This window comes from Phlebotomus argentipes, unplaced genomic scaffold (assembly GCF_947086385.1).
Source record: "Phlebotomus argentipes unplaced genomic scaffold, Phlebotomus argentipes genome assembly contig_5, whole genome shotgun sequence".
NCBI classification, from domain to species: Eukaryota; Metazoa; Arthropoda; class Insecta; order Diptera; family Psychodidae; genus Phlebotomus; species Phlebotomus argentipes.
In genome coordinates this window covers 961,032-971,613 of record NW_026776165.1, presented here as the reverse complement: position 1 = coordinate 971,613, position 10,582 = coordinate 961,032, and the positions used below count along the sequence as shown (strand labels likewise).

The window sequence follows — 10,582 nt, the reverse complement described above, 5'->3', positions numbered from 1 at the left end:
TCACTGCAATCTTGACACACACTTTTGGAAACACCACAATTGTTCGTCTGCAGATTTGGCAATTTGCTTTGATGGGTGCAACATAAACACAGAGCGTGAGGAATTTTAATGAGAATCTCTAAAAGTATATATTCCTAGTGACTTTCAAGATGCTAGACGTGCTGAAGCGCCTCGACGCTTACCCCAAAACCTTCGAGGAGTTTAGTTTTAAGACTTTAATGGGCGCAATTGGTAAGATTGATAAAATGTCTTTGACTATCTCGAGTCTTTACAGCATATGTCTTCTCATGTTTTACAGTCACAATTCTCAGTTCTGTGATCATTTGCGTGCTGATCGTGATGGAAGTGAATGCATACTTGACGCCAAACATATCGGAAGAATTGTACGTGGACACGACAAGAAGTCACAAATTGCAGATCAACCTTGACATTACTGTGCCGAAAATCTCATGTGATTGTAAGTACAAATGCATGCGGACTATTGATGGATTGTCCTTGCTAATAAGTCCTTGGAAAATGGCCAGATCTCAGTGTGGACGCAATGGACACAGCTGGCGAGCAGCATCTGCACATTGAGCACAATGTGTACAAACAGCGACTGGATCTGGACGGGAATGTCATCACGGGTGACAAGCCGGTGAAGGAAATGATCACGTCAACGGTGAAGAAGGCCGAGCAGTCTACAGCCAAGCCTACTACTGAGAAGCCACCGGAGAACACGACTCCGGCTTGCGGCAGCTGCTATGGCGCCCAGTTCAACAACACGCAGTGAGTTGAGATTTACACCACCTTTAGGGCCGAAAGGATACTCCGGACACTGTGAAGGTCCTGCTATGAAACTCACTGAAATGCCTTGTTCCTCTTGCAGTTGCTGCAACACGTGCCAGGACGTGATCGACGCGTATCGCGTGAAGCGATGGAATCCCAATCCGGACGACTTCGAGCAGTGCAAGAACGAGCGCGCCTCGGGCAGGACGCACAGCGACAACGCGCTGAAGGAGGGCTGCCAGATCTACGGCAGCATGGAGGTGAACCGGATGGGCGGCAGCTTCCACCTGGCGCCCGGCCAGAGCTTCTCCATCAATCACGTGCACATCCACGACGTGCAGCCGTACACGTCCACCAGCTTCAACACGTCGCACGTGATCAATCACCTGTCGTTTGGCGAGCGCATCAGCTTCGCCAACACGCATCCGCTGGACCGGCTGAGCGCCGTGACGTCCGAGGGTGCCACGATGTTCCAGTACTACGTGAAGATCGTGCCGACGCTGTACGTGAAACGCGGCGGCGAGGCCGTGCACACAAACCAGTTCTCCGTTACGCGCCACCAGAAGGTAGTGTCCGTGGTCACGGGCGAGTCCGGTATGCCGGGCATCTTCTTCAGCTACGAACTGTCCCCGCTTATGGTGAAGTACACGGAGAAGGAGAACTCGCTGGGCCACATGGCGACCAACATCTGCGCGATCGTGGGCGGGATCTACACGGTCGCCGGCATCTTCTACTCCATGCTGCACACATCACTCAATGCCATCCGCAAGAAGATCGAGCTGGGCAAGTTCAGCTGAACGCAGACACGCTTTTCGTGGACTGTAGTGACGATCTGATGCACTGACTTCCAAAAATACAAAACTTTTACACCAACTTCTCGGCTGTTTTCTTAGCAATAGCAGTGAAATTAAGTTAAAGACTAACGATTTGCTAATCATTTTCTCAGCAACATCTTTGGTTGAAAATGATTGCTTTATCTCATAAAATGTTTAAATGCCTTTGAATCTCTTTCAAATGAGGCGAAAACTCATTGTTCATCACACACGAAGTATTGTTTTTCTTGGATTCTGTACTGATGATTTCAGTCTGCAAATGAAACTAAAATGCCTTCAAGCAAGAAATTTGATGGCAATGTTTGGCATTCAAGTGAGAAAAAGTGTGTTTTTGGGAGCACAAAATCCACTTTTCCTGTATGGATCACATGATAATTAACTGATAAATCTTGTTAAGAAAGACATTCTCATACGTTCAAGTGCTCATGGAGGCTATAGAAGTCTTCGGTTGTGTGCATAAATAATTATACTCAGCGTCCGAAACTGCCTCAATCTCCCGTATTTACAAGAATGATAGGAATAAACTTATAGAGCGTCAGAACATTTTGTCACTTAGTCATATACGAGTTTTTCTGCTTTTTAGTCGCTCTCCCCTCTATAAATTTGAATAAAAAAAAAACCCCACACTTTAGCATCAAGTCCCGGCAAGGTTATATATACAACGCGAGATCTTCACACTTTTCATTGTCTCGCAAAGTCTGCGGTCGCAGGAGGAAGGTGTTTTGTCCAAAGTTCTCTCTGGTGTGTTGAATTTTGTGCAGTGAAGCGCTTTGTCGCCATGAAAGCCACATTGATTGCATTCCTTTGCATTTTACTGCTCTTCGTGAGTCTCTCAGTGGCGGCGCCAAAAGGTGATTGTCCAGAAACAGATCCAGACGTCGCAGTGAAGCTCCATGATGACACGGATTGTGAAAAGTGAGTAGAAGACAGAGTGTGTTGAGCGAAAGTAATTAACCCTCTTGTTGTTTACCATTCAGATATTATGTGTGCAAAGCTGGAGAAGCCGTTCTCAATGAGTGTCCGCCTGGATTGGGCTTTAGTTTCGTCTTAGACACTTGCACATATGCTGGACTTTCGGGTTGCATGGATTGAGAGAAGCGCTCATCGTTTATTGTTCTGGCATCAGCAATAATCAAGGAAATAATAAATAGGGTGCAATATTAAGTCACTAATTTCACTTATTCCTCATTCGTCATGAGGATTTCAGACAGATTTCCCCAAAAGAGAATTGAATTGTGAACCGGAAGGCTTTCAGTTTCTTCCTTGGTTTCTTCAAAGTTAATTATGCGGAAATTTATTCATATTTTCTTCCGAACATTTTGCATGTTTGCCGTGAAATTTTCGGAAAATTAGAAGATATGTAAACAACTATATATGTTTATGTTTTTGTTCAAAGAATCAATTCGTAGCTTTCACGGTTGAATTCTACTGATTAGAAATTTATCAATGCACAAGAAAATGTGTATATTGTTGCTATCAAAGATTCGGTAAATTGTTAATGTTATTAAAAACACACGTGCTTGCCAATATTTGGTTTTCGGGAATTCCATAACATTAAACGTGCTAAATGATAAAAATAAATCACCTTCATAAAATTTAAATTATGAGTTCTACCTTTTATCTGATAAGTTAGTGTCAAGAGCATTCAAATGAGTTTACTTTCTCCACAAGTCTTTCCACTATCTTATAAATTCCCTCGCAAAAGTGGAAAATTCATCAGTGAAGGAAGCTTTGTCGCCATGAAAACTACGTTTTTTTTTGTGCACTTTCCTGCTCTTCGCGAGCCCTTCAACGGCATTAATTGTGGGCGTTTGTCCGCCGATAAATGACTTGGGCACGACTAATATCTCTTGGAGATGACGCGGATTGCGCACAGTAAGTATAAATGTCATAAATGTTACATTATCAATAAGCAAAATTAATTAACCGTGTATTGTTTGCCATTTACAGGCTGTTCCATTCAAATGTCCTGTAGGACTGCATTTCAATACTTTATTAACCGTTTGTGATTGGCCTCAAGATGCAGATTGTTCCGCTGCTCCATCGGATTGATCTGACATCACGACTTTCCCCATTGGCTGAAAACTAATCCTTCTTGTGGGCCTTAAAAAAGATTCTGTGTACTTTTGTATATCTTTTATTTATAAAAAAAAACATCAAATTACAAGCGACGCAACGCTTTTGTATTACGCAAAATTTTTTTTTTACTGAAGAACATGAGATAGTCAGATCAAGTTTATATGCCATTATCACTATGAGTACCTAAGTATATAGTGTCCAATCTCAGTGTATTTACAACTAAGGGCAATGTGAGGTTTGTGGAAAACAGCAGAAGGGGAGTATTAGTGGAGGAAGGCAGATGCGTGTCTTTTCCCTCTCTCGCGCGCGGCTTTATTTCACGGAGAAGCCGTCGCCGGTGGGGTCGAGGATCCACGGGTAGTTGTTGGGACACTCCATGCACGTGAACAGACGCAGCGTCTCGCCGGGCAGCTCGCGCGTGGTGAGCGGGCAGGCGTTGGGCAGGGAGCAGTAGGGCTGTCCCTTCACATCACACTTCTCCTTCCACTCCTGGAAGTCGCGTAGGGCGTTCAGCTCGGTCGGGTTCTGCATCCACTGGATCACCTGCAGCATCGTCACGAAGAACACGTCGTTGCGACCCAGCATCTCCTCGATGAACTTGTTCAGCTCGTCGCGATACTCCTTCTTTGACTTGAGCCACGACGCGTGGAAGTGCAGGCCGAGTGGCGCGCGGTTGGTGTTGTAGTGGCGGTTGAAGTTGTGCCTCAGAAGGCGGCCGAACTGCTCGCCGGTCTGCACGTTGGAGCAGGAGTCGATCATGTGGCAGCCGGGCAGGGACTCGTCGAAGGTGGGATCGTCACGACGGTCCAGTTCGTTCATCACCATCTCCCACACGGGGTGGCTGCGCGAGGGGCAGTTGTGGGCGTTGCCGTTGCACTTGTGCGGCATGCGGAAGTACAGCGTGTACGGCCAGATGGGCACGCGGCCCAGCGACGCCGTGATGCTGGCGTCATACACGAAGAACTGGTCGGCCATCATCTCGAACTGCTTGTTGCCGCCGACGCGCAAGTACGGCGCGCGCATGCCGATGATCGAGCCGTCCGTGATGTTGGCGAAGCGCTCGATGATCAGCCTGGCGCCGGCCATCTCCGCCAGCCAGTCGTCGTACGTGCCGTGCGTCCAGTAGTTGGGTTCGTCCTTGTGCGTGAGTGAGAACACGGAGATCTCGTGGCCTCGCCTGTGCAGATCCTGCACCGCCGAGTAGTTGGTGTACTTGTGCGACACGAAGAACGTGCCCTTGATCTGGCAGCCGTTCGGGTTCTGGCGCTGCCCGTTGAAGATGTCCTCGTACAAATCGATGTTGTCCACGTTCACAGCTCCGTTGAACGTGATCGTGATCATCTGCGGCACCTGCTGCGGCTCAATGCTGCCGGGGATGCGCGTGCCGTCGGCGGAGCAGAAGCAATCGGGCAGGATGCACTGCGTCGGATCGCACTCAGGCGCTCGGTTCGGGTCCAGATCGACGGCTGCAAGACAAGATCAGTGAGTCATGCTTCTGTGCTCTACTCTGACCATGATCTTAAGCATATTTACAGACGCAATTGACCATCACACCTGGCATATATGCCATAGGGAAACGGAAAAAAAAGATACTAACTGCAGGCGTTCTCGTCCGATTCGTCCTTGCAGTCTGGCTTTCCGTTGCAGAACAACTCTTTCTCCACGCACTCGCCATTTCCGCAGGACAGACGCCCTTCGGGGCAAACAGGTTCATCCGTCTTGAGAATGGGCAGCACTTTTCGCGGCTCTGTTTGTCATTGGGAAGGGGGGAAAATAACATGACCTTTAGTTTGATTCCTCCGCCGGTACTTAATTGAAAGAAAGTTGTTTATTGCCAATTGTACGTGTTGCGAATAGGTGGTAAAAAAGGAATTATATGTTACAACTTTCTACACATTTGATGTGAATTTTTTTTTGGCTGTCCAAAGACACACTTAAGGAGAGAGAATATAAGAAAGAAAATTAGAAATGCTAAAGAGTCACGTGAAGTAGAAACGGAAATAATAAATAATAATACACTTTGGGTTAATTTAAATTAGGAACATGCATTTCAGAGAGAAGCTGTATTACACAAAAGTCTTTGCAATAAACTTTAGGATAGTAAGCAAAAGTAAGGTGGATGCATAAGAATATGTAGCACAAATGATATATGAAAATAGAATGTTATTTGGTCGTAAATTATGTACAAAACACACAAAAGAGAGTTAGTAGAAATGTTAATTATATACACAAATGTCGACATGCAGAGTTTAAAAAAATTCTCATCTACAGTTGTATGAAAACGATATTCTACAGAAAATAAAGTCTCAATCTTCAAATATAAAGTGGAAAAATCCATATTTACACCATGTGCTGGACCTTAAACCTTTGGCAAATTGTAACAGCAATAAAACTGGTCTACAAATTCGATCTCTCTCCATTTTTCTATAGTCAATATATCTTCGAAATACAAAAAAAGGAATACAATATATGTTTAAAAATATACCAATACCAATACCAAATGCACGTTTCCCCAAAAATTTAGTTCAAATAATAAAAAAAAAAACTCAAGAAAGGCTCATTAATTTGTTCTCCTTTTCGATGCGATCTGCACAATTGTGCTTCTCTTTGATTGATGTGAATGTTTTGCAATATTCAGTGGGTGTAGAAAAAGAGTAATAGAAATTGCGGATATTCCTTTAGAAATGCGCCACAACAATATGTGCAAAAAAAGGTAGATTGAAAGTAGAGCAAAAGCAAAATGATTTATTGTTTTGTCTGTGGCCGGAGGAAATAAATTATAATATAATTTTATGCGAAAAAACAGGCGGAATTATTTTACTGTTTGGGTGTCTTTAATATCATACATTTAAATGCAGTTTCCAATGACAAAAATACAGAAGGAGAAAAAAAAGAAATGCATTCATTAGCATTAAGTACGAGAGTATTATTTTCAGTTCCGTGATACTTAATATTTCATTTTTTTCCTCTCCTTTGTGACAATTAAGTCTGCGCTAAATGATCGTGAAAGGCATCTTGATCACATCAAGTTTCCTCTCTTTTTTTTCTTATGTAAATTTGCTGATCGATTTGTGATTAATGTGTGGAAAAGGTCTATCCTATTATTTAAATTACACTCGCTTAAATTCCTTTCCGGCCACAATAAACACCTTCAACTTGTCGGATTTTCTCTTTTCAAAGTCACACACTCGAGGAAAAATGTCATATGCAATACATTGAATCCTGGCACATTATTTGCTGTTGCGCTTCCGAAATGTCTTTTTTTTTCTTTCTTTTTAAGTTATATCCGCTTTGGTAATTTGGAAATTCACTCGTACAAAGGAAAAAAAGTGTCCCGCGAAGGGAACAAGAATTGTGGGTGTTTTTTTTCGTGTGGATTTTCTTTGTGGAGAGACTTACTTTCTTTTTTTTCGCAATTTGTTACTTTAGCTTTCCAATCGCACGTTTGCTTTTCAATGTCGAATGCTAAACCGGAGGGACAAGTAATTTGTTTAAGTCCAGCCCTGGTACACCTATATTGCAACACGGCAAAAAGAGAGAAAGGAAGAAGAAAGAGCTTAGAAAAGTCAAGAAGGAATTTTTGCGAGGCCGACAATGTCGCAACTCCTCGGTCAAATCATCTTCGCATAGTTGAAGATGATTTGTCGTGACTTGCGCATGTCCGCCTCATTGAACTTACTCCCTAATTGGTCACAATTTTTAACATTTGACTTCCAGTCACATGTCTGGCGTGTCACGTCAAATGCCAGTCCGATGGGACATCGAACTGTGGCCAGGCGAGTGATGCCATTCTCACCCGCATTGTCACACCTATTGGCAAATTTAATTATAACACCGCAAACAATCTCTCTGGTACTGTATAAACACTGGAGAGACAGAAAGGGTAGAAAAAAATTGAAAATTCATGTGATTTTACCGCACAACATCTCTGCAATCGCCTTCGGTGGTCAGACGAAAGTACTCATCCGCCGGCCTGTCGTGGCACAGCTCCTCAATCGATCCAACGTCTGGCCCCTCGAGATCATCATCTTGTCTCTTGACGCGCTGATGGAGTGTCTCATCGGCAGAAGGTGTTGCGACGACTGCAAAGATTGGCCCAAAGGAAAAGCATGTTAACGATGGCTGCAAAAATTACTCCATCACGCCCACATTCGCAACAAGTATGCGTACTTTTGATGGCATAAGACGCGAAAAAAAACTTTCCCGGGCAACTAGAAAATTGCACTTATATAAAACTGGCAAACAGCAATATTGAAAAGGGAAATCTTACACCAACACAAGACAGTGAGAAGTGTTCAATGGCTATTTAATACACATTGTGTCTGGAAGGTTGTAAATCACGATGCGATTTGCATACTTGTGCGGTATGTTTAATATTTGCGGAGGAAAAGTTTTGATTTCAGAATAGTTAAATATAATTCTAATCATATGAGAAACAATCTTTGCATGAGTTCTTAAAAATATTGGAGGTCAAAAGATTTCCTCGTGGTTTACGGAAACTCCTCTATTAGAAACTTATAAAACATTTAAAACGTTGTGCAATTCGGACAACTACTGGTCTTTCAATTATATTCCTACATTAATTGTTATTTATATTTACTCCATTATTTCATGTAAAGAAAATTTCTAGAACAAAAACGAAAACCCAATTCAAAGTCACAGACATAAACATATTTTACCAGAGTTTTTCAATCATGTTGAGGCCTGAAAACCCAACCCTTTTTTCATTCTATCCTCCAAAACTTATGCAAGAGATTCAGTGTCATAATTTGTGACATATCGAATGAATTCCAATACTTGCAATGATTCATTAATGAAAGTTTAAAAAATCACTGAAAATGTGATACACAATTATCATATATAAATATTAATAGCCACTTTTCAAATAAGACGCGATGCTGATTGTTACTTGGAAATTGTTCATTTAAATATAAATTATTAAAATTGGCGTTATGACATAAGAAGAAATGCATTTGAATTTTTTTTTTGAATATTACATGAAGACACGTCCCAAATAATTGAATATATACATGAGTGCGTAAGCGGAATTATGTGGTAAAATTCCAGTTTTTTTTCTCTGAGTAGTTCTTGACCCATATTTTCCATAAATTATTAATAAAATCTTCAAGACGTTCTTCTGCCTTTTTTTTCTCTCTTCGCCCGGGCGAAAATGCTAAAATCGTGGTAAAATAGAGTAGTCCAATCAGCATTTCAGGTGAAAAAAATCACGTTTTTATGATAAGATTTATGGGGAAAAGAAACGCGTGGAGGTCATCGAGTTTTATCGGCATAATAGAGAGATTCCCGCTAACATAAATATTTATTTAAAGTAAAATTATAGGTGTGAATCTCATTATAATGTCCATTTAATGACCATCACGGGCAACAGTAATTGTTGTAAGAGAGTTATTATGTGGTGAATGATTCCGCACAGTAACAGAGCATCGATGTGACATTCGATTTTATTAAGAATTCGCCGCTTGACAATGGGAAAAGGTGTGTATGCTGAGTGTTCACTCTCTGAAAAAGAAGGGAAACCTGTTTCCAATACACGGTGAAAGACGCCGAGTGTGAAATTCATGAAGAAATCTCATCGATATCGCCGCTTTTTTACAGTGCACTGTGTCTTGCATGCGTGTGTATATGTATTTTTGGGGAGTGCTTGGGCAGAAAAAGGCGAAAGAGTGGTTGATAGCAAGAGAGCACTATTTTTTTTCTTCTTCTTCTTTCGTAGCAATCACGGATGTTCGATGGCGGCAAATTGATCAGGGCGGTGAATTGGTGGGGCGCACAAATGTGCATATTTTCGCGTGAAATGCGCGTGCTTATGTATTTGAGGCGGCGCACAGATATGACCATAAATTTCGCTTTCACTATATATAACCATCGCGGAGAGACTTACCTAAAATCACAGAGATCACGATCAGAAAGACCGTGCTGAAGACACGCACCATTTCGGTTTGCGCCAATAATCCTTTCGCTGGCGGAATTATCGGCAAATTTGTGAGGCGCGCGATGTCCTCAAAGTAGTCCTTGATGGAAACTTTGCCACCCTCACCGTGTCACACTCATGCACACGATCGCGTGATGGGAAGACTCGCGTGATGGACAAAAGGATACCAGATCCCAATGAGTGAGGTAAAGTGTGCGGGGGGAAGATGGTATATTCTTAAAGAGTCTTCCTATGCCACCGCAAAGGCCAACAGAAAGGCTACAGATTTCGCTAAAAGTCACACAACTACTGGGTGTTGCTCGTCTCACTTGAGGTCTATTTATTATGACTTTCACTTTAGTGGGGAGAATTCCCCAAAAGCATACACACACGCAATGGGGAGTCCCATTGCCCTCCCAATGCAGGAAATTTTGCGCTGGTGGTGGACTTCTTGGCATCGCCGTGGAAGAAGGGGAAGGCGGACATTTTTCAACCGGATACCGCGATCTCTGGGCGATCTTCTCGCCATTCAGCACTGCGCTTTGATTATGATCCTGGGACCATCGATGCGTGATGGATTTATCGGTAAACTACCCAGTAAATACTCTCGAAGAAGTGCTCTGGAAAAGGCGGTATCTCTTCCTCGTGTCTTCCACCAGCAGCTCAGCTCCCACCTTTGCCCATTCTGCGCTGCGGCTGGGAGGAACAGTGAGAGGGGACAAGATCAGGCGCCAAATGCCCCCACGCGCTCGAGACAGGAAAGTGACGAAAAGACGTAGGTCTTTTCCAAATATACCCAATTATTTCAATCACTTCGAATCTCTCTGATCTTCTGCGCCTTCCATCACCGAATTGCTATTCCGCTCGCTTCAGGAGGCGATCTTCGATTGTGAGACTGTGTGTTGGCTATTGAATGTGCGATGGTTAACCACAAACGGCCACAAAAAATCGCCATGCCATTAAATACAAA

At 43.0% G+C, this 10,582-nt stretch overlaps 3 protein-coding genes across 4 annotated transcripts; 2 read left to right on the top strand and 1 right to left on the bottom strand.

Moving 5' to 3' along the window:
- The first annotated feature begins 55 nt into the window (after positions 1-55).
- LOC132256298 (endoplasmic reticulum-Golgi intermediate compartment protein 3) lies at positions 56-1,641 on the top strand. The gene is made up of 4 exons (XM_059752633.1): positions 56-231; positions 299-457; positions 525-768; positions 869-1,641. The coding sequence occupies exons 1-4, from the start codon at positions 150-152 to the stop codon at positions 1,563-1,565; spliced, it is 1,182 nt and encodes a 393-aa protein (XP_059608616.1). The 5' UTR covers positions 56-149; the 3' UTR covers positions 1,566-1,641.
- Positions 1,642-2,220: 579 nt separating this feature from the next.
- LOC132266170 (peritrophin-1-like) lies at positions 2,221-2,765 on the top strand. The gene is made up of 2 exons (XM_059767022.1): positions 2,221-2,516; positions 2,579-2,765. Exons 1-2 carry the CDS (start codon positions 2,380-2,382, stop codon positions 2,691-2,693), a joined length of 252 nt encoding a protein of 83 aa, XP_059623005.1. The 5' UTR covers positions 2,221-2,379; the 3' UTR covers positions 2,694-2,765.
- A 1,197-nt stretch (positions 2,766-3,962) lies between these two features.
- On the bottom strand, positions 3,963-9,921 carry LOC132255539 (chitin deacetylase 1). Of its 2 annotated transcripts, none has more exons than XM_059751618.1 (5): positions 9,583-9,921; positions 7,597-7,762; positions 7,360-7,490; positions 5,278-5,427; positions 3,963-5,146 (listed from the first exon to the last, which is right to left on the bottom strand). In XM_059751618.1, exons 1-5 carry the CDS (start codon positions 9,632-9,634, stop codon positions 3,993-3,995), a joined length of 1,653 nt encoding a protein of 550 aa, XP_059607601.1. In that variant the 5' UTR covers positions 9,635-9,921; the 3' UTR covers positions 3,963-3,992. The 2 variants fall into 2 exon arrangements, with proteins under 2 accessions (XP_059607601.1, XP_059607602.1); XM_059751619.1 differs by lacking the exon at positions 7,360-7,490 and adding an exon at positions 7,080-7,192.
- Between the last annotated feature and the right edge of the window lie 661 nt (positions 9,922-10,582).